Source organism: Hyperolius riggenbachi, chromosome 6, assembly GCF_040937935.1.
Source record: "Hyperolius riggenbachi isolate aHypRig1 chromosome 6, aHypRig1.pri, whole genome shotgun sequence".
NCBI lineage: Eukaryota > Metazoa > Chordata > Amphibia > Anura > Hyperoliidae > Hyperolius > Hyperolius riggenbachi.
In genome coordinates, this window is record NC_090651.1 from 161,758,269 (window position 1) to 161,782,722 (window position 24,454).

Sequence of the window (24,454 nt, forward strand, 5' to 3'; positions counted from 1 at the left end):
GAATCTCTGTATTGTGATATAACGTCAAAAAGCAAGACATGCTTAAAGAGTAGGTTTGAGTACACACTGACTATAAAAGCACTACTATGGTGTGTCTTCATAGATTGTGTATTCTCTGTAACTAATTTTGTGTGTCCATTTAGATTGTTGAAAGGGGACTAGAGAATGCTCTTATCATAGAGGATGATGTCCGGTTTGAGTTCCAGTTTAAGAGGAAGCTATTGAAGCTGATGAATGACATTGCGATGGATGAGCTGGATTTTGACCTAATGTAAGTAATTTTTCAGTTAAGATAACTGTAAATAATAGTTGCGTTAATAGTAATACTGAATAGTTAGTCATTATTATTGCTTTTATGAGTAAAGTACTGTGCAAGTACAATGCAAATGTGTTATATTAAGGATTTAAAAGACTACGGGCTTGATTCACAAAGCGGTGCTAACTGTTAGCATGCCTGTGAAAACCCCCTTAGCATGTCTAAACCAGCTTTTCGCACGCAAAACTTTATGCGCGTAAAACTTTGCGCGCAAAACTTTGCGCGCGATCTGATTGAGAAATCCAGTGCTAACCCACTTAGCACCCTGGTTAGCACGTCTAAAGACTTTAGACGTGCTAAGTAGGTTAGCACCGTTTTGTGAATCAAGCCCTACTAGTCCTAGTTTACCTCTTTGTAAATTCACCAAGCCTCTTAGTCAACTTTGGGCATAGTTTTTGGGCGTGATGTGAAAAATGTAAAGGAGTTGCCCCGTGTGCAAGCTGTAAACCCATTCTAAAGCCTGGTACACATTGGGATGTGTGACCAATCTTTTGGTGCACTGGTCTTTTTGATTGATTTCCTGGTTGGGAAAGATTGGACGGAGTACCAGACCAATGTATACACATGTAAGATGGCTCTCCAGTTCAATCTTGCATGCTCAACAACTTCTTTCTGATTTGTACCTATATCGATGCCACGTTATGTGTAAGACAAATCAATATCTCTGACTGCCACATCTGATCATTTATTTACCAAGAAACTCTTCTGTTATTGGTCTTTCCTGATCAGTCTGTAGAAAATTTTCCTTTCAAACAATAGCTGATCTGTTTGGAACATTCATAATTTGGGAGTAAATATTTCATTATGTGTATTAGCCTTAAAGGATTACTATCGATTAAAGAATTTTTTTTTTAAATGCTGTATGTTAGGGCACACATTACTACAAGTACTATGAGCAATTTCCTTCTTCACACAGCTCTGCCTCTCTGCTCTAAAATCCTCCATCAGTTTTAGATACAAAAGTGTCAGACTCTTAAAGGGCTAGACCATGTTCCTGCACAGGGGGGTTGCTATCAACTCCTCAGTGTATAGTTTAATAATCACCTTGCTGAAAGAATCTTATTCAGATGGTGGTAAGGAATTTAAGATTCCAGAAATGTGTGTTCAATGTCTTTTGTTCTCTGACTGATAAAGAGTGTGATAATACCTTTGTAAACATCGTCTCTTCCTCTCATAGCAACCTTTGAAGTAGATGCAGCTTGGAGTGTATCATCACAAGCAAGCCCGTCAGTCAGTCAGGAAACGTGTATACACATCTCCCTGCTAGTTATATTACAGCAATATTACAACTCATCTAGTTACCTGTTACCTCCTCAGATCAGCCTCCTCCTCATGTCTCCTGCATACTGTGACACAGTGAAGTATATTTGTGAGCTGTGTGGAATGAAGGATGATTTTGAAGCAGGGAGAGAGGGAGAGAGAACTGGGTGAATAAATAAAGTGCCCCTAGTAGAGATGTAGCGAACGGTTCGCCTGCGAACGGTTCCAGGCGAACTTTGGGGGTTCGCATTCGCCTGCAACAGGCAAACTTTTGCGGAAGTTCGATTCGCCCCATAATGCACTATGAGGGTCAACTTTGACCCTCTGCATCACAGTCAGCAGGCACATTGTAGCCATTCAGGCTACACTAAGCCCTGGAGCCCCACCCCCCCTTATATAAGGCAGGCTCGCTGGCCATGATACTCACTCGTGTGCCTGCTGCAAATAGACAGACTAGGGAGAGCTGCTGCAGATTTTTTCTCCTAGGGAAAGATTAGTTAGGCTCTTGGCTTGCTCCTGGCTGATTGTTGGGACACCTACCTATGCCTACCTACCTATACTGGGACTCCTACCTATGCCTAGCTAACTACTGAGGCACCTACCTATGCCTACCTACCTATACTGGGTCTCCTACCTATGCCTACCTACCTATACTGGGTCTCCTACCTATGCCTAGATAACTACTGAGGCACCTACCTATGCCTACCTACCTACACTAGGTCTCCTACCTATGCCTACCTACATACAAGAAGATAATAAGGTCGTTGCTTCATTGTGGACAGACCAAATTTGATCAGCTGGACAGTCACTGTTGTTCTATCATTGAGCTACCACAGCCCGGCGACCATATGGGCTGGAAAACTGCCACGGCCTGCACTCTGGCCATGTTGTGCATCAGTCCAGCACGGCTGTTACTACGCAAACAGCTGTTTGCGGTGCGTTACACATTGAGTTTGGTGTGTCAGTGTGAAGCAGTACTCTAATTACACTCCCTGATTGATGTATACACATGCAATATGTTTGAAAGCACTTTAGGATTGCAATTTAGCATTCAATGTGATTTCTACCCTTAAAACGCTGCTTTGCGTCACATCCAGATTTTTCCCCGGGACTTTGGCCATATATCCCACTCCGCCCTGCCCCCTTCAGGTGTTAGACCCCTTGAAACATCTTTTCCATCACTTTTGTGTCCAGCATAATTTTTTCTAATTTTTCAAAGTTCGCATCCCCATTGAAGTCTATTGCGGTTCGCAAACTTTTACACGAACCGAACCTTCCGCGAAGGTTCGCGAACAGGGTTCGCGAACCGAAAATTGGAGGTTCGCGACATCTCTAGCCCCTAGCACTAGTGGTAATGTGTACCCTAATATAGAGTATAAAAAAATAATTGATAGTGTTCCTTTTTAACTTATTAAAGATTCCTGTAGTTTAAACACCTGGAACTGTTTTCATAGCCTCTCCCAAGAACTAACTAAATAAGTTCTCATAGGTGTTTGTGTAGAATTAAGGCTTATCATGTGTGGGCCATGTGCAGATCAGCTGGGTGTTGCTGTTTTGGGAGCCTGCTGCATTTTAAGTTACTGTAATATACTTCCTTCTACAATAAAGGTAATGCTTTATGAACGCTATACTACTACATTGAATGAACATTTGTTTTCACAGTAGTTACACCTTGGGAAGTGCTATATTATCTAGCAGCCAAGTAAATCAAGTTGTGAGCTTGACTTCTACTAGTTTGTGTTTGATCACTTGTTAATTATTTTCAAATCCATCAATAACAGCAACACAGGAAAAAGAAAAAACACTATCACCTACAATATATGCAACAAAATGTAATACTTAAAGTATATCGCTTTTTCAGTAAGGACAAGCACATGGATTTTGCAGAATTCTGACTTTTGCATCAGACTTTAAAGAATTCACAGAATTCTGCTGCAAATTTCAGATAACTACGTATGCAAAATTTAAGTAAAGTGCAATTGTTTTTCGATATAAATAATGAAAAATGTCAAGGGACATGAAAGGGAAAATCTAAGTAAAAATCGAAAATTCTAAGCGAACTTGTAACCTATTATGAACATATTTTTTCAGATTTGCACTTGCCATGATTAATCTAATGATTAGTGCAAAACTATATTAGAGATAAATTATAATTTTGGGATTTGCAAATCCAACCTCAGAATCTGCAAAATTCATAATTTGTGTGAAATGTTGGAATTCTCTGCCCTATTTTTTAGTAATGAGAATGTAATACCAAAGCCCATAATAGAAACCTCTATAGACTCACATGGAATGTCAATAGGACATGATAATATAATGTGACGCTTCCAGTGCCACAAATATGAATCAATTTTATTGGAATTCCACGAGAAAGTCGAATACAAAGTTGTATACATGTGAGAAGTGAAACGAAAATCATACATGATTCCAAACATTTAAAAAAAACAAAAACTGAAAAGTGGGGTGTGCGTAATTATTCAGCCCCCTGAGTCAATACTTTGTAGAACCACCTTTTGCTGCAATTACAGCTGCCAGTCTTTTAGGGTATGTCTCTACCAGCCTTTCACATCTAGAGACTGAAATCCTTACCCATTCTTCTTTGCAAAACAGCTCCAGCTCAGTCAGATTAGATGGACAGCGTTTGTGAACAGCAGTTTTCAGATCTTGCCACAGATTCTCGGTTGGCTTTAGATCTAGACTTTGACTGGGCCATTCTAACACATGGATATGTTTTGTTTTAAACCATTCCATTGTTGCCCTGGCTTTATGTTTAGGGTCGTTGTCCTGCTGGAAGGTGAACCTCCGCCCCAGTCTCAAGTCTTTTGCAGACTCCAAGAGGTTTTCTTCCAAGATTGCCCTGTATTTGGCTCCATCCATCTTCCCATCAACTCTGACCAGCTTCCCTGTCCCTGCTGAAGAGAAGCACCCCCAGAGCATAATGCTGCCACCACCATATTTGACAGTGGGGCTGGTGTGTTCAGAGTGATGTGCAGTGTTAGTTTTCCGCCACACATAGCATTTTGCATTTTGGCCAAAAAGTTCCATTTCGGTCTCATCTGACCAGAGCACCTTCTTCCACATGGTTGCTGGGTCCCCCATATGGCTTGTGGCAAACTGCAAATGGGACTTCTTACGCTTTTCTTTTAACAATGGCTTTCTTCTTGCCACTCTTCCATAAACCCAACTTTGTGCAGTGCATGACTAATAGTTGTCCTATGGACAGATTCCCTCACCTGAGCAGCTGGTCCAGAGTCACCATGGGCCTCTTGACTGCATTTCTGATTAGTGCTCTCCTTGTTCTGCCTGTGAGTTTAGGTGGACGGCCTTGTCTTGGTAGGTTTACAGTTGTGCCATACTCCTTCCATTTCTAAATGATCGCTTGAACAGTGCTCCAAGGGATGTTCAAGGCTTTGGAAATCTTTTTGTAGCCTAAGCCTGCTTTAAATTTCTCAATACCTTTATCCCTGACCTGTCTGGTGTGTTCTTTGGACTTCATGGTGTTGCTGCTCCCAATATTCTCTTAGACAACCTCTGAGGCCGTCACAGAGCAGCTGTATTTGTACTGACATTAGATTACACACAGGTGCACTTTATTTAGTCATTAGCACTCATCAGGCAATGTCTATGGGCAACTGACTGCACTCAGACCAAAGGGGGCTGAATAATTACGCACACCTCACTTTGCAGTTATTTATTTGTAAAAAAATGTTTGGAATCACGTATGATTTTCGTTACACTTCTCATGTGTACACCACTTTGTATTGGTCTTTCACATGGAATTCCAATAAAATTCTTTCATGTTTGTGGCAGTAATATGACAAAATGTGGAAAACTTCAATAGGGTTGAATACTTTTTCAAACCACTGTATGTCGAAGTCTGAGAGCTCAGTGTTCCAATTCTCTACTCTGCAGCTGCAACCAGCTTGTGACCCCTACATGTTTGTCTGTGTGGTTGTTTTATTATAGTGGTAGTTAGGTAATGTTTGTAATGGTTTATCCGTACCCAGTGATAGTTTATCTAATGTTAAAGACAATAAAGTGTAGTTCAAACGGAAATGTCATTTTATAGTGAACCAGAGACGAAGCATCCTCATTTATTTGAATATATATATCAGTGGGAACATTAGAGAAAACACCTACCCTGCTCTCTGTTTCATTTTTCTCTGCTCAGCCTGCTTCTAATCAGCCCTGATAAAATCTCCGACTGAGCATTCAGTCTGTCTTTGCTCAGGAATCATTATATCTGAGTCATTATAGCAGAGCCAGAAGGGGGCAGGCTTGGGCTTGAAAAGACATCAGAGAAGACAGACTCAGCTATAATGATTCCTGAGCAAAGCCGGACTGAATGCTCAGTCAGGGATTTTATCAGGGCTGATTAAAAGCAGGCTGAGGAGTAAAACAAATGAAAGAGAGCAGAGTAGGTGTTTTCTCTAATGTTCCCACTGATATATATGGTAAAATACATGAGGGTGCTTCATCTCTGGTTCACGTTAAGTGTATAGACTCTTTCTAAGGGTTTATGTATATCTGCTTCCCCACCATCCACACAAGCTGAATAGGTCACTTTTGGTGAAATAAATATTGCAAATAACTTTTTTCCGGGCTCTAGAAAGCTGGTCTTGTCCCTGTTTCCAAAACTAATTTTGATCATCTCACTGAAAATGTTGACGATTGCTACATAGTCTACCTGTTTGGGTGTCCCAAGGAAAATAAGATGCAGGAAAGCCAGCACGTGTCTTCTGGGTGGAGACAGGGATTGGGTATTCTGACCTACTTTTATGTAAGCTACAGTTTGCTGTTTGAGAACTGAGTGGATAGCACCTGCAGCATTGGGTCACTGGTTCTAATCTGGGCCAGGACACTATCTACATGAAGCTAACCTGCTTCCCCTACAATTGGCATTTGACTATTGTAGATGTACAGTATGGTAGGGATTCCATTGTGTGCTGTGGAAGATGTCAGCACTCTGTAATAACAATAACACCCTGCATTGGTAGAGATTCTTGCCCAAGGAATCCTTACTGAGTAGATACTGCCATCAGTCAGGATTCCAACTCTTGTTTCCTTGGGGCAGAGCAATTACCCAGTACACTATCCAGCCACTGGTATATATTGTGATATTCAGGGGGACTGAGACTCACAGCCAGTACGCAGGAGATGGTCAGTTCAAAGCACAGTTCATTTATTGAATGCTCAAAACAAACAGGCTTCATGAATCAGCATCAAATATCAAAGGAAAATAGGCTTACTTTGCAAGAGTATAGTCCACAGCACTGGCGTATCCAGACCGGGGTTCTGGGTGTATGGAACACCCCCCTGAGACTCCTGTACCTTTAAAAAAAATTCCCTGAAATCGCTGAAGCAGGCGAGCTGGTAAAGGCTTGCCTCCTGCAGGGATTGTGGGAAAAACTCAGCTCTTTCACTATTGTAAAGACTGCATGTAGACAGCTACAAAAGGTATTTCACAGGTTGAAAAGTTTTGACAGTCCTTAAACTCCAGGAGGGCTGCCTGCAGCTTGCTTTGGCAATGCTAAATGTATTTGGCCCTGCCAATAAAGCTTTTTTGGATTTGGCTGGCAGGGACAGGAGACACATGCAAGTAGCCTGTGTGATGGGGGACTGCAATACAGATACTCTCTCTGCATTCACTATTGTTTTCCTCCTTCCCCTAGTGCTGGCTGGAAGGGGGTCAATCTCCCCCCAGGCAGCCTTTCATTCAGAGATTTGTGTCTGGTGTATTCAGGTGAAACACTAGGCTAGCTGATAAAAGTGCAATTAGAGGGCAGGCAAGCTGGTAAATATACACAGCATGATGCAGAGCTTGCCTGGAGGGTCTGTGGGCAAACATCTGTCTGGTCTCTCCTCATTGTTATAATGACTGCATGTGTGGATAAGGTGTTAAACAAGGTGAAAAGTTTTTGACAGTCCCGAGACTCCAGGAGGGCTGCTTTCTGCAATACAGATAAGCTCTCTGCTCCATCTCAGGCTATTCTCAGTCTCTCTCCACTCCTCCTCTTACTGGGCTAATGCACGCTAAAATCACAATAGCAATTGCTAGCAATTAGTGAGTGCAATTTTGTGAAGCGATTTTCAGAGCGATTTCTGAGTGAATTGCTCAAAAAAATGCTGCATGCAATATACCTGCGATTTTGAAAAAATCACAACGCTGCTGTGAGAAAACCCTCATAGGGTAACATTAGCCAAGCGCTTTTCAAATCACTGTCGATTTGAAAAACGCTCAGAAGCCCTCTTGGTGTGCACCAGCACTCCCTCATTCACCTTTGTTTCCCTCTTTCCCTAGTGCTGGGTGTTTGTGTCTTCTTGTCATACAGGAAAGCTAAATAAAAGTGCAATCCTGGTGAGGCAAATTATTATTATTTAGTATTTATATAGCGCCACCATCTTCCGCATATGCATATAACCCTGCATCATATGGCTATTGCTTGCGCTATGTGACATTGTGGCATATTCCACTGAATTGTCCAAACTAAGTCTATCTGCCGTTTCTCTCTCGGGGAGTTGTTCCATCGCTGTCCCCCATTCAAATTTGCTGCTACCAGAAGCCCTCAGAAACACTCGTGTCCTTGAGTACTTCCAAAGACAGGCAGCCCCGTAATACGCCAGCGCACTTTTGTGCATGGGCAGTATGAAGCCACCTGTCTTCGGAAGCACTCGGGGACATAAGTGCTTCCGGACCTTTCAGGAATCCCCCCCTTAAAAATCCTGCGTTTGCCCCTGCACAGGAAAAGAAAGTCCACAAATCCTGCACAGTCCCGCCTTGTTTCCTCACAGAAAGCTGGGAATATTACTCCAGATATTGGTAGGATAAGTCCTCCTGCAGCTCACTGCTGCACACACACAGGCTTGCAAGGCTTGCATCTCACTGACGCACACACTCAGCCACAGTGCACAGGTCTGCACCTGACTTATCACCTGCCTTCCTGCTGGGCAGGTAGAAAAATCTGGTCTGTATCCGGGTGGAGTGTGCAGCCCACCCATTCCATCCTTCTCACTCCTGAGTCCAGCCCTGAAACTGCTATCAAAGATAGCAACCTTGGTTGCTAATCAAAAATCATGGACTCATTTCCAGATACAGAAAGGATTCACTGAGACCAAACAATATAGGCAGGAGAAATGCACCATCCATCCAGGACCTGTCCAAGTGGTCCTGTACAATATATAAATTACGTGAAATTATAGGCTATTAGATTTTAGTCTGGTCATACTGGAAGCTGTATGGTCTTTTTTCTACAGACTTGGATACACTTTTAGGATAACACACAAAACATCTCTGCTCTGTACAATACATGTGACTGAATAATGAAAGGCATATCTCTTATTAACGTTCTACACTAGGTAAGTATTGAAATTACTAATGGTGTTAATATTAATTTTTTTGTACGTGTTTTCATTTTTAAAGCTACATTGGAAGGAAAAGAATGCAAGTGCAACGTCCTGAGAAGGCTGTGCCGAATGTGATGAATTTAGTTGAAGCTGATTATTCCTACTGGACTTTGGCTTACGTCATCTCTCAGCAGGGAGCCCAGAAACTGATTGCTGCTGAGCCCCTGAGCAAGATGTTACCAGTAGATGAATTCCTCCCAGTGATGTATAACAAGCACCCGGTGTAAGTCCATCCACTATTTAAAAAAAAAAAATATTGGTGAAAACAAGAATGTTTTTATGGTGTTTACATAAGTCCAATCCCGAGGCAGCTTACAGTATTCAGTCCTCCTCACCGTATGTACCATGCAGAAGGACAAAAGCCAGTTATCTCTAGTAAAAATCTAGCCTAGGAAAAAGTATTACAAGACAAATATGCTGTGTATGTCCCAGTGGGAATTTAATTACCCCCCTTGGCGTTATGATTCTTTCCGGATTTTAGGGTCTAAGGCGGTGCAATTTTTTTGCACCCTTTCAGACCCTAAAACCTGGAAAAAATCATGCTGCCAGGGAGATTTGCAGCAGTTTTTCAATTACTCACCTCCCTGGCCCCAGCGCTGCAGTTATGCCTCCATCCTCTGGGTGGCGCTGCATATCTAAAGTGAAATTGGCGATCTCACCAGCAAGAAGCAGAGCCCCGGAGGAGAGGAAGAAGAATGGCGGCTGGCGTCGGGATCCTATGGGAGGTATGGAGAAACGCCCGCTGCTCGCTATACTCTGCACACAGCCTCCGGCGGCCACCCCAAGCAGAGGTTGGGATTACCGCTCTTAGCTGCAGTTTTCTGCCCTGACCCTAGCTCGGGATTAGTGCCAAGGAGGTTAATATAGATTTTAACAGGTAAAGAAGCTTGTTGGTGAAATTTAAATGCAAGATAATTCTGTAAAATCCCTATTTTCCTACACTTTTACACCTTCCTTATGTTCTTTGTTCTACCTAAGCATCTTTCTTGAATTCCTATATTTCCCAACCTCTCTTTGATGTATGACGATTTGTAGGCCTGCCAGCTAAACCCGCTGCTTCGTTTGTTACTCGTCTGCTGTAAATCATTGCTGTTATTACCATCACTGGAGTTGCTGGGGTTTTCTAAATCCTCCCAGCTCTACCACAGGAAGTCCTGTTTATATTGGCTTCTGCTGTACCTGCAGTTCACTTTAGGCTCCTAGAATGCATATAAGTAATAAAGGTGCCTGGATGAAAGGGTGCTGGATATTGTCGCTAGTAGAATATCAGTAAAATTACCGATATTCCACTACTTAATTCCCATAGTAGAATATCTGTAATCTTTACTGATATTTTACTATACCTAACCTAACACTACTCTCACAAGGAACCCTCCCTCCACCAGTGCCTGACCCTACACTGTCCCTCTACCGATGCCTAACCCCAAACCATCCCTCTACTAATGCCTAACCTTTAACCCTCCATCTACCGATGCCTATCCCTTATCCCTGCCATGCAAATCACAGCAATAAATAGTGCCTGCATAGTGGGTAGCCCCGCAGCCTGCTGCTTTCACTTACTGCTGCTAATCATGGCTGTTATTGCTACAAATGGCAGCACCCTTTTTTCCACGGCGCCTTGGGTGCCCTTTTTACTTGTTTCTTCTAACAGCAGGCAACTACAGACTAAGGAATGCAACATTATTTTTGTGCTGCTACATAAGAGTTGTCCTACTATGGCAAGTAGCAGGACTGTGATCCTGCCTTTATCTAGTTTTAAGTTGCCATAATTGTATGTGGAGCTATTGATTTCTGTGGTGTTTGAGTCACACCTGGAACAAGCATGGAGTAAAGGCTCGTACACATGTCAAACAATCTGCCTAGTTATTTTCTAAACTTGGTCTGTTGGAAGATAGTTGGGTGTGTGTACAGCTGGCAAACCATAAGACGATCAACTAATAACAGTTTGTTTGCCAGATCCAACTGGTGGATCAACCAGCCCAACTATTGTGCAGGTGGGAAAGTTTGTTGTTTGGCTTGCGCACATAGGGCTCGATTCACAAAGCGGTGCTAACCTAGTTAGAGACTTGAGGCGTGATAACAATTGCATCACGCTGGTGAAAAGCCAGTTTAGGCGTGATAAGTTTAGGCGTGATAAGTTTAGATAAGTTTAGATTGCGCGCAAAGTCCTGCACGCAAAACAGCGCCATTAAACGCTATGCGAAGTGCACCAGACTTTGCTGGCGCAAAACTTTTTATCAGCTGTGCACTGCGGTGCTAACCCAGTTGGTGTTATAGTTATCATGCCTAAACTTATCACACCTAAACTTATCACACCTAAACTTATCACGCCAAAACTTATCACACCTAAACTTATCACGCCTAAACTTATCACGCCTAAACTTATCATGCCTAAACTTATCACACCTAAACTTATCACGCCTAAACTTATCATGCCTAAACTGAGTTTAGGCATGATAAAGGGCTTTTCACCAGCGTGCTAACTGTTAGCACCGCTTTGTGAATCAAGCCCATAATATTTAAATTAGTTATTGTTTAGTTGGTTGGCATTTGAGTACGTACTTGCAGGGCCGGTTCTCTCATGAAGCAAGGTGAAACATTTGCTTCAGGTGCAGAGATTACAGGGGAAGCATGTTTGTACTGTGTTTACACTAAGAGCATGTAGCCAGAATAGGAGGAGAAGCGAGAAGGAGAGCAAGGTGAAGAGGTCATGATTGGGGAAAAGCAGCTTTTTGTGTTGTGTGACAGTGAGCGAGGAGAAGGGAGACATGTGAGTAGCAGTGCTGGGTGGGGGAACATGATACTATCCACTGCAGGTGAATACAGTAACAATCTAATTAAAATTATTTGGTGTATTGGTCACTTGACACTCATCCAACCCTACACTTGTTATTTACTTAATGATCAGGCAACGTTCTCAGCAGCCTAGAAAAATATTTTGCAGCTTTCCTCGTCATTACCTCTTTACATTTGAAAGTCATTCTGATGAATAAATAAAGCAATACACAGATGCTGAAGCCAAGTTTGGCACTGAAATGTTCAGAAACAAGTCAGCAGAGCAGACAAATAACTAGCTGCTAGTGGGATACACAGGATGCAGATGTAGCAAACTGTATAGTGACAGCAATATAGGAGCTACAGAGTCTCAGATGTAGCAATAAGATAACACAAAAAGTAACTGAAATATAGTAAATATAAAAAATTCTAAAAAGATCAGCATTGCTACCTTCAAGTGTGCTTTAATGGGAAATCCTGATCAATTATGTGGAATATCTGTATAATTATTGTGATCCCATTCCAGCACATCAACATAGTGACAACTTTACCTGCTGATCATTTGGCAATGTCAGTCTGTCAGTGTCTATGTTTGAAACTACTGCAATTCTCCCTAATTCCATTCTCTACCCTAAATGTATTTCTCATTATGCTAAAAATGTATTTACTAATTACAGGACTGAGAGAGTTAAGGCCTATTCAGACTCTCAGTAAGTGTTTCCCTAAACGATTGTGTTAGTGTTCATTTTCAGTGACAGTTTTAGGAACAATGGCTGTGCAGACATGCTTTTGGCCTACTGCAGTCTGCTGTGTTTTATGGAGGGAAAATGTAGAGGGTGGCTGGGATGTGCCCTGCTGCAGGGGCAAAAATATTAGTCAGTCATTAGTGATTCAGTGCAGAAGATCTGTAACAACATTGCCTGCATTCACTGTGTAATATGCCAGATTTGTTCCTGAGATGATCATCAACAACTAGCCATACACAGGCTTATCTGCAGTGCTGCCTATTTTATTTTAAATAACTACAGAACCTCCAGCAGCATCGTCGCTTCCGACATCACTCCCAGTGGTTAGAGCTTCCATAGACTATCATTAGATCCAACAAGCTAAGGAGTTGGTCAGCAAATTTGTTTTCATCTTCCTGGCATAAAATTGATCAAAGATATGTTGGTGGGTTTCTGTTTTAGCTCTGTCTCAGGATAAAAAAACAAAAGCTTGGAAGGCTGTGAAAAGGTGAACTTGAGCGACTCTTTGCCAATCTAATTTTTTACATTCCAGAAGTTGTTGGTCATAAAGTTACAGAGTCATGGATAATAAAAGCTAAGATAGATAGAAGTGAGGCTGATTCACAAAGACATGAAATTCCAAATTAAAATCTGCCCTTCCTATGTTAACTCAGCCTTGCAGGGTGCTGTTTTTTTGTTTTTGTTGTGGGTTTGTAGCTTCACTGTAACGATCGGTGTCAGCACGCAGAGGGAATCTGATTATTGGTGATCTGCAGTATCACCAAGAATACAGATATATACCTGATTATTGATGATCTGCAGAATCACCGATAATACAGATATATTGCTAACCTCTGGACACCTGGATAATGTGAGTGTTGGGCGTAACGGTAGTACTTTGAGTATAGCACAGGAAATTAGAGACAGTATGGGCAATACTGCTCTAAAGATAAGGAAACCTTCCAGAAGCCTGAGACTCCCCAAGGGGCGGAGTCAGGCTGGAAGAAGGAAGGTCCAGAGAGTGAGTGACAATAAAGACAAATGTCACTGAGTGATCTGGAAACTATCTCTTAATAGTAGAGATAGCTCTCGAGGTCGGGCAAGTCAGGTTGGCAACACACAGTCAGATAAGGTACATATACAGAAGGCTGATTCGGCATCCAAGGCAAGCAGGGTTTGGCAACAGAGTATCAGATGTGCGAGGTACCAAATCAGAGATCAGAGGAGTAGTCAGGAAAGCAATACGTCATAACAGATATCAAACAATTCCTAGTCTGGGTGTGAGGTCCTTGGTCTCTACACCCTGGAAAAATGGTAACACAAGTTCCCTAGTCTGGGTGTGAGGTCCGTGGTCTCTACACTCTGGAACTAGTCTGATGTATAACAGAATGGTAACACAAGTTCCCTAGTCTGGGTGTGAGGTCCGTGGTCTCTACACCCTGGAACTAGTCTGATGTATAACAAATTGATAACACAGGTTCCCTAGTCTGGGTGTGAGGTCCGTGGTCTCTACACCCTGGAACTGGTCTAAGCAAAAACAGATTGATAACACAGGTTCCCTAGTCTGGGTGTGAGGTCCGTGGGCTCTACACCCTGGAACTGATCTAAGCATAAACAGATTGATAACACAGGTTCCCTAGTCTGGGTGTGAGGTCCGTGGTCTCTACACCCTGGAACTGGTCTAAGCATAAACAGAATACAATACAAGTAATCTGGCTCAGTGTGAATTCCCAGGTCCACCTGGTTCAAACACACCGCAGGATCTGACTAAGGTCTGAGTGCTTCCATGTAGTGTTTGCAACGGCAGACAACTTGTGACTGGCCAGCAGAAACTATATATAGTGTAGCGCTCTCTGGCGCCACCTCTAAGTGATGGACCAATAGAACCTTGCTCTGGCGTCAGCTGACCAGCCTGGTTAGCTGGTCCCCTTTTGGCCGTCATAAAAGTTCTGCCTATTCCTAAACCTGTGTGTACTAACAGACTCAGCCACACCAGAGGCACGCTGCTGCTTGCAAACCGCCGCGCTGGACGCGGAACCAGCCGCCTCGCTGTCAGTACATGCGGCGGCTTTTCCACGTTCTGCCATGTTACCAGACGCACGCCTCCACGTGCAAACCGCCACGTTGGACGCGGAATCAGCCGCCTTTCTGTCAGAACGCTCGGCAGCTTTTCCGCGTTTTCTCACTGTACCCCCCCCCCTAAGGAGTGGACTCTGAACAACTCCTACCCGGCTTTCCAGGATGTAAGTTATGGAACTCCCTTTTCAAGTCCTCTGCGTGCATACGACAGTCTGGCACCCAAGTTCTTTCCTCTATGCCATACCCCTTCTAGTGGACTAAATACTGCACGGAGTTCTGCACAAGCCGTGATTCTAAGATCTTCTCAACGTCATACTCGGGTTGGTCATCTACCAACACAGGGGGGGGGGGGAGAGTGGAATCCACGTGCGCTGCCGGTTTGAGTAAGGACACATGGAATGATCTCACACCTCGCATGCTGGCGGGGAGATCAATGGCATAAATGACATTATTGATTTTCCTGGTCACTGGAAAAGGACCCACAAATCTGGGACCTAACTTGGGCGACAGTTGCTTCAAAGCCAAATGTCGTGTGGACACCCAGACCAAGTCTCCTGGACGGAATTCCCACTCTACGAAACGTCTCTTGTCAGCCTGTTTTTTCTGACTCTGAAAAGCCTTCCCCAGGTTCTTCCTGACTATTCCCCAAATTTGTTTCAATAACTTTTGCCAATCCTCCAGGGCTGGAAACGGAGTGGCAGCCACTGGTAATAGGGTGAACTTAGGTAACCTTCCTGTCACCACCTGAAATGGGGAAAATCCTGAGGAAGAGCTTTTCAGATTGTTGTGTGCAAATTCTGCAAACGGCAAGAATTTGACCCAGTTGGTTTGCGCATCCACAACATAACACCTCAGAAACTGTTCCAGAGACTGATTGGTTCTCTCGGTCTGGCCATTGGTCTGTGGGTGGTAGCCTGATGAAAAAGAAAGCTCCATGTCTAACTGATGGCAGAATGCCCTCCAAAACTTGGAAACAAATTGGACTCCCCGATCTGACACTATATTTTCCGGAATGCCATGCAGCCGGAAAATATGCAGGATGAAGAGATCGGCCAATTCCTGGGCCGAGGGGAGTCCTTTCAGGGGGACAAAATGGGCCATCTTACTAAATCTATCAACTACCACCCAGATGACCGTCATGCCCTCAGACCTGGTACACATGATTACAAATCTGAATCTCGAGAAAAACAATGACCACCGGGCCTGTCGGGGGCTAAGTCTCTTAGCTCCCTCAATGTATTCCAGATTCTTGTGGTCAGTGTAAACGGTAATAGTATGTTCTGCCCCTTCTAGCCAATGGTGCCATTCCTCAAAGGCCAACTTGATGGCTAGAAGTTCCCTATTGCCTATATCGTAGTTTTTCTCTGCGGGTGAAAATCTACGGGAAAAATAGGCACAAGGGTGCAATTTTTCCTGCAACCCAAAACGCTGAGACAGCACAGCCCCTACCCCTACCTCTGAGGCATCTACCTCCATGATAAAGGGAAAGGTGATGTCAACGTGTCTCAATATGGGTGCAGAACAGAACAATTTCTTCAGAGTGGAGAAAGCAGCATGGGCCTCAGGGGACCAGTGGTGAGTATCTGCCCCTTTTTTGGTGAGACTGGTGAGAGCCGAGGTGAGATCACCGTAGAGTACCCCTTTATGAACCTCCTATAGTAGTTGGCGAACCCCAAGAACCTCTGGAGAGCCTTCAGTCCTACAGGTTGAGGCCACTCCAAGAAAGCTGAGACTTTAGCGGGGTCCATAGAGAGACCAGAGGTTTAAATTATGTACCCCAGAAAGGCGACGGAGGTCACCTCGAAAATGCACTTCTCCAACTTAGCATACAGCATGTTTTGTTTTAACTTCCGTAATACAAACTTAACATGATCCCTGTGTTCTGAGAGTTTAGACGAGAAAATTAGTATGTCATCTAAATATACCAAGACAAATTTGCCTAAAACCTCTCTGAAAACCTCATTGATCAGTTCCTGAAAGACGGCCGGGGCGTTACACAACCGAAGGGCATCACCAGGTACTCGTAATGCCCGTCGGGCGTGTTAAAGGCCGTCTTACATTCATCGCCGTCCCTGATCCGCACAAGGTTGTATGCACCCCTTAAATCCAACTTCGAGAAAATTTTAGCATCGGCAACTTAAGTGAATAAATCATCTATCAAGGGCAAAGGATAACGATTCTTTACTGTAATTTTATTTAAGCCCCGACAATCAATGCATGGACACAGGCCTCCATCCTTCTTTTTCACAAAAAAGAAACCTGCCCCTGCTGGTGACCGAGAGGGACGAATAAAACCTTTAGCTAAGTTTTCTCGGATGTATTCTTGCATGGCTAATTTCTCTGGCCCAGATAAATTATAGAGATGACCTCTAGGGGGCATACAACCAGACCTGAGATCAATGGCTCAATCGAAAGGACGGTGTGGAGGAAGTTTATCTGCTGACTTGGGACAAAACACCTTTGCACATTCTGAATACTGATCTGGCAAACCCTCCATGTGAATCTTGGTTTTACCTAAGGTTAACCTCGCTAGACAATGATGATAACAATGGGTAGACCAGCTTGTTAGCTGACCTGTAGCCCAATTGATCTGAGGCGAGTTAAATTGTAACCATGGCATGCCAAGAATGATCGTGGAGGTTGTCATTCGTAACACCAGGAATTGTAAACTCTCTTTATGTAACACCCCTATGGTGACCCTTAACTCTGGGGTCTGAGACAGCGGGTGGTTACTCTGCAGAGGGGAATCATCCACTGCAGTGACCCGAATCCGTTGTTTCAATGGGGTGATCGGAATCCCCAATCTTTTAGCAAATTCAAAATCCATAAAATTGGCTGCTGAGCCAGAGTCAATGAAGGCTTCAGTAATTTCTGTCTTATCTTTCCAAGATATCGCACAGGGAAGGAGCAAGCGTTTATCATCTGGAGGTAACGACTGCGCGCCTAGGGTGATACCTCCGACTACGCCTAGGCGGCAGCGTTTCCCGACTTTTTAGGACAATTCTGCACTTTATGACCCCCCTCTGCACAGTGTAGACAGATCTGCTCTGTTACTCTGCGCCTCCGTTCCACCTGGGACAATCTCGACCGACCAATCTGCATTTGTTCTGGTGGAGGTGAAGCGGGGGGAGATGGAACATGTGGAGGTGCAGCGTAGGACACATATCTCATGTTGTTCCTACCCCTGGTCTGTCTTTGATAACGCAGACGTCGATCAATCCTGATGGCTGATGAAATGGCCTCATCGATAGATTTTGGCTCAGGATGACCCAACATTAGATCAGAGACCTCATCTGACAACCCTGACAAAAAACAGTCTAGAAGGGCGAATGAGTCCCACCTAGTCGACACTGCCCATTTCCTGAACTCTGCAGAATAATTTTCTGCCGGACCTTTGCCTTGCCGTAGCATCTTGAGCTTCCGCTCAGCGGTAGAGGCAATGTCCAGGTCATCATTAATTATAGCCATTGCTTCCACCGAGGTTAGGGCCTTATGCTCAGTTGGAAGGCTATATGCCCAAGTCTGGGAATCGCCTGACAACAATCGCCTGACAACAAAGTCTTAATGAAAGTTACTCTTTGTGCCATGGTTCCTGATGAATTAGGCCTTAACTCAAAGTATGACAACACTCTATTTCTGAAATTCCGGAAGTCAGATCTGTGACCAGAAAATCTTTCAGGTACAGACATGCGTATGTCTGTGCTAGGAGGAGATCGCACTGAATCCACAGCCGTCTGATAAACTTGTACAGTCCCAGACAAAGCGTTGATTTGAGTCTGATGACTGTCCAGCACTCGGGTGTAATTCTCCACCGTAGTGGTGAGTGCATTTAGACGGCTGCGGAGTGCATCCATTTGGGTTTGGTCTGCCATTCTGTAACGATCGGTGTCAGCACGCAGAGAGAATCTGATTATTGGTGATCTGCAGTATCACCAAGAATACAGATATATACCTGATTATTGATGATCTGCAGAATCACCGATAATACAGATATATTGCTAACCTCTGGACACCTGGATAATGTGAGTGTTGGGCGTAACGGTAGTACTTTGAGTATAGCACAGGAAATTAGAGACAGTATGGGCAATACTGCTCTAAAGATAAGGAAACCTTCCAGAAGCCTGAGACTCCCCAAGGGGCGGAGTCAGGCTGGAAAAAGGAAGGTCCAGAGAGTGAGTGACAATAAAGACAAATGTCACTGAGTGATCTGGAAACTATCTCTTAATAGTAGAGATAGCTCTCGAGGTCGGGCAAGCCAGGTCGGCAACACACGGTCAGATAAGGTACATATACAGAAGGCTGATTCGGCATCCAAGGCAAGCAGGGTTTGGCAACAGAGTATCAGATGTGCAAGGTACCGAATCAGAGATCAGAGGAGTAGTCAGGAAAGCAATACGTCATAACAGATATCAAACAATGCCTAGTCTGGGTGTGAGGTCCTTGGTCTCTACACCCTGGAAAAATGGTAACACAAGTTCCCTAGTCTTGGGTGTGAGGTCCGTGGTCTCTACACCCTGGAACTAGTCTGATGTATAACAGAATGGTAACACAAGTTCCCTAGACTGGGTGTGAGGTCCGTGGTCTCTACACCCTGGAACTAGTCTGATGTATAACAAATTGATAACACAGGTTCCCTAGTCTGGGTGTGAGGTCAGTGGTCTCTGCACCCTGGAACTGTTCTAAGCATAAACAGATTGATAACACAGGTTCCCTAGTCTGGGTGTGAGGTCCGTGGGCTCTACACCCTGGAACTGGTCTAAGCATAAACAGATTGATAACACAGGTTCCCTAGTCTGGGTGTGAGGTCTGTGGTCTCTACACCCTGGAACTGGTCAAAGCATAAACAGAATACAATACAAGTAATCTGGCTCAGTGTGAATTCCCAGGTCCACCTGGTTTAAACACACTCCTGGATCTGACTAAGGTCTGAGTGCTTCAACGTAGTGTTCGCAACAGCAGACAACTTGTGACTGGCCAGCAGCAACTATACATAGTGTAACACTCTCTGGCGCCACCTCTAAGTGATGGACCAATAGAAACTTGCTCTGGCGTCAGCTGACCAGCCTGGTCAGGTGGTCCCCTTTTGGCCGTCATAAAAGTTCTGCCTCTCAGCGCGCGCGCGCGTATTCCTAAACCTGTGTGAACTAACAGACTCAGCCACACCAGAGGCACGCTGCTGCGTGCAAACCGCCGCACTGGACGCGGAATCAGCCGCCTTGCTGTCAGAACGCTTGCCGGCTTTTCTGCGTTTTCTCACTTTCACCCAATTAAAGTCAATCACCCAAATCCGTAAATCAGCACTCCAAAAAGAGTTAAACATTAGTCTTTGAGATACTGTATATTCCAGTATATAAGACGACTGGGTGTATAAGACGACCCCCAACTCTTTTAGATAACTACCTAAAGACTGCGTCACGCCAATGGGCGTGGCCACGGCGGTAGCCCCAGGACCGCCTAACACCAATTGGTGTCAAGTCCTGGGGCCGGCTACTGCAGGAGATCGTGCGCAGCTGCGCGCGCATCTCCTGCTTGGTAGGCGGAGCTCTGATCGCCGCCCGGGAGACTGTTAGGTGGCAAAACCGCCGTCTTTTTAATTTGTACAGAGCTGCGATCTTCAGCAGCGCTGTACTGGGGACAGCCGTGTGAAACGGCTGTCCCCTCTGTTGCTATGGAGGTGATCCGCTGTCATAGGCTGAAGCCTATGACAGCCGATCACGCTGATTGGTGTATAAGACGACCCCAGACCTTTGAGAAGATTTTCCTGGGTTAAAAAGTAGTCTTATACGCCAGAATATACAGTGAATAAATAATTCACCAGTGTTTTAGGAATATCTGTGTTTCTTAAAGTGTACCTGAGATGAGGGGAACAAGAGGATTTTTACTTACCTGCGGCTTCTTCCAGCCCCTTGTAATCTGTCTGTGTGCTCCACTGTTTTGATGTCATTCCCATTAAAGTCCGCAACTGAGTCATGGCCTACTGCACATGCATTTTCCTGGCCACACACCTCTTGGATGACAGCTGCATGTGCAGTTTGTGTAGATTAGTAACTGCACATGCACGGAATGCTCTGGCCACAGGAGTGAGATCGAAGAACAGTCCATGTGCAGTAGCCATTAATTTGGCTGCAGCAGCACAACAGATTGGACAGAGAGGACAATGGTGGAGCTGACAGACTGACTACAGGAGGCTGGAAGAAGTCCCAGTTAAGTGAAAATTATCTTGTTCCCCTGATCTCTGGTTAACTTTCAGCACTTTGGACAAAGCTTTAGTGCAGAGTCTGCATTTCCATTGAGATCTTCCTACACAATGATAACCTTCTTTTGAATTGGGTTTGGATATGCTTGTGCTTTTAAGATGCAGTTTGTACTTCATTTCTACATTTGAAGTCCTTTAACTAATTTCTCAAAATTGAAGGGAGACCAAATGCTAATTACTGTGATCACAAAGCCATTTAAACGCAAATGGAATGCAAGCAACCACATGGAAATGGCTAAAAAAATCTAATAATGCACTTCCTCAGTACAGTGGATGGAGTACCAAGGAAGGATTTGCTTGGCTGAAATCACTGTCCTGAAGTCATGCAATATGACTCTTGAATGTCATTCTAAAGGTGGACATACATGGTACAATTTTTAACTTTTTTTCGATTAGACAATTTAGTTTGATTATTCTGTTAGATCGAATATAAAGATTTTTCCAGCATGTCCGATCAGATTTTTCTCGAAAAAATGGGATAATTGTTCAAATTGCTTGATCGAAAAAAAAATATTTTCAACTTTCATTTAATTCGATCATTTAGATCAAATAAACGGGATGATCGAACGTTTTTATTGTACCATGTATGGCCAACATAAAGCCTTGTAGAGACACTAGATAGGTCTTGGCTGAGGCAGTTATTTGGGGCCACGTCTGGCAAAATCTAGTGTGTAAGGTGGACCCTGTTTCTTGCAATGCATTGGTGAGAGATTCATAACACCATATCATCATAATGCCAACTGAGCACAATGATCTCCCTCCTTACTTCCCCTGCTCTGTGCCGCTTCATTGCATATCACCATCATCCCTCTGCCCCGCTAAATAGCAACAAAACACATAACTAGCCTACAGGCTAAACCTAGGACATGTCTGTACTGAACGTTCCTGTGGGTGACAGTAATTGTGCATGTGTATGCACCTTTAGATGAAAATGAAGGTGTATTTGACTGCTAAAGCACATATACTTACAATACTCGTAGAACTGCTGCTTTTGCTATTTTATATTTTCATTGATATTTTGATTTTTTTATTTCTATACATCTGTACACTGTTGATTGAAAACTCTTAATATATAATCTGCAAAGTTAATTTGATCTTTTATTTTTTTCTTCTAGTGAAAAATACAAGGAATATTATCTGGTACGGAACTTGAAGGCCTTCTCTGCTGAGCCACTGCTTGTCTACCCTACTCATTACACGGGTCAGCCAGGATACTTTAGTGACACAGAAACATCCACTATATGGGACAATGACACTCTGGCAACAGACTGGGACAGACAATATTCTGGAAAGACCAGGCAACAGGGTGAAATACACACTGATGCTCAGAACACAGAAGCATTGCCACCACAGGCAACACTTGACACATCATCTCGGGACGAACTATGATTGTTGTGAAATATGTGTACAGCAGTTAGATTTTAAAGTGAACCCGAGGTAAGAGATATATAGGCTGCCATATTTATTTCCTTTTAAACAAGACTAGTTGCTTGCCAGCCCTGCTCATCTATTTGGCTTCAATAGTGGCTGATTACACCAGCAACAAGCTTGTAGCTAATCATGCCAGTTCTGACAATATTGTCAGAAACATCAGATCTGCATGCTGCATGCTTGTTCAGGATCTATGGCTGAAAGTATTAAAGGCAGAGGATCAGCAGGACAGCCAGGCAACTGATATTGCTTAAAAGGAAATAAATATATGGCACCTCCATATCACTCTCACCTCAGGTTCACTTTAGATAGAACATTTTGACTGTGAATACTTGAGAATGATTGTTTTGTAAAGACAGAGGATGTGTATAACATTCTGTATAAAGCTACCTTTGCAAATATTAATATTAAAATAAATTGCCCAGTAACTATTCCTCTAAACAGCTGTGTGAAAAGAGCAACATCTTTATAGGATGTATATAGTGGATTCTATTTTGTAAATTACAAAATTAACGTGTACTTTTGGTATTGTGGAGGACCTCTGAACAAAGAACATATGTAATATTATCATTCAAAAATCTTTTAATTTAACTTTAATAGCAGGAATTGTAACTGTAATTATGTGAACAAATTAGAATGCATTTGGTTAATTGGGGGTTTATATATTTTTCATTGAATTAAACGTGAAATAACTAATGCAGAGGAGATCTAAATAAAATTATTTTTATTATATTAATTTTTATGACATCCGCTTTTGTTTTGAGCCAGCATATTTTATGAAAGAAAAAAAAGTTGCAATCACTATTATGAGTTTTAACATAAAAGAAAATACCTTCATTATGGATTATATAAGTTTGTTGTGGTCAGAATTTCCTAGAAATAATTACACAGCTTATTACTGCATTCAGTGGTGAACATTCGATACCGTTAACATTCGGAATCTGCACAGGAGTTATCAGTAAAGGCAAGGCGTTACCTAGATTTCCACATTTTCTAAAGACCTCCACCCAGGCAGTAAAAGGGTGCAAAAAGTTACCATCTTTGTTCTACCGTAGGTGAAACCTGTTGCTTTACAAGCCTTGAAACTATTGTTATAATATGAAAGGAGGGTTTTGGAAGTGTATATATTCACTTACTCAGGGAAATCTTCCAATGTTCTCAGAAAAATATGATTGATGCAGGATTTGTAAACTTTTGAATTTCAGCATGCAGTGGGCAGGAATGGAAAGCAATGGAGCGGACATCAGAACTTGCTCTACCAACCAGTAGCTGGCAAGCAGAAGGAAATGTCTGTCTGGCCAACATGACCATTTGGAAGCCAAACCTGTTACATCACAAAACATGGTTAACTTAGCAAAATAGCCAAATTCTCATTATTTCTCTACATTTGGATTCCTGACTATACTTTTAACTATAGAATTACTCTAGTGCCAGAGTATCTAAAGGCCACTGAGGCTATAGCACCAAACTGTTAAGTGATTGGAAGGAAATCAATTGCAACATCTGGATAATTGGATCCAAGGGCCAAAGCAAGTAATTTGTGTGCTTAGCCAGAGCCGTATTAAGGACAAATAGGGCCCTAAGCAAAGTAGACAATTTGGGCCCCCTCCTTCAAACCACTCTGCTCCCCCCCCCCCCCCCCCCTCACCGAATGCTAGCAAGTTACTAGGAATTTAGAAGTATAGTGATATAAACAAATTGTCATTGGGCAGCACGGCAGTTGGCGTTCTCGGGGGCCCCTGTTTGACTCTCAGCCAGGGCTTTTTCTGCAAAGCGTTTCTATGTTCTCCCCATGTCTGTGCGGGCTTCCTCCGGGCACTCTGGTTTCCTCCCACATCCCAAAAACATACATAAAAGTTAATTGGCTTCGCCCTAAATTGGCCCTAGACTACAATACATACACTACACAATACATACAGACCTATGACTATGGTAGGATTAGAGTGTGAGCCCCTCTGAGGGACAGTTAGTGACAAGACAATGTACTCTGTACAGCGCTGCGGAGGAATAGTCATGCTGAAAGTATCCTGCAGAGTGGCCATAGCATACACACATTATTCTCACATATTGCCAGTAAACATATTACTTTTCATGAAAATGTGCACACTGTAATCGGGCTGTCAGCCTCCAACACTCTGACAAAATGAATGCACAGGCAATACTCCCCCCCCCCCCCCGTACACAGGTTTATCACCTGAGGAATGTCCT

At 43.4% G+C, this 24,454-nt stretch overlaps 1 protein-coding gene across 4 annotated transcripts in view; it reads left to right on the top strand.

The window, feature by feature from the left end:
- COLGALT2 (collagen beta(1-O)galactosyltransferase 2) overlaps window positions 1-24,454 on the top strand; it is a 256,782-nt gene that overhangs the window by 185,337 nt on the left and 46,991 nt on the right. For 2 of the 4 annotated variants that reach the window (XM_068240130.1, XM_068240129.1), the window contains exons 10-12: window positions 144-271; window positions 8,997-9,203; window positions 21,931-21,955. In XM_068240130.1, coding sequence (XP_068096231.1) covers window positions 144-271; window positions 8,997-9,203; window positions 21,931-21,955 — 360 coding nt within the window. Of the gene's footprint in view, window positions 1-143; window positions 272-8,996; window positions 9,204-21,930; window positions 22,945-24,454 lie in introns of those variants that run through there. The other 2 variants (XM_068240128.1, XM_068240131.1) reach the window with 1 other exon arrangement.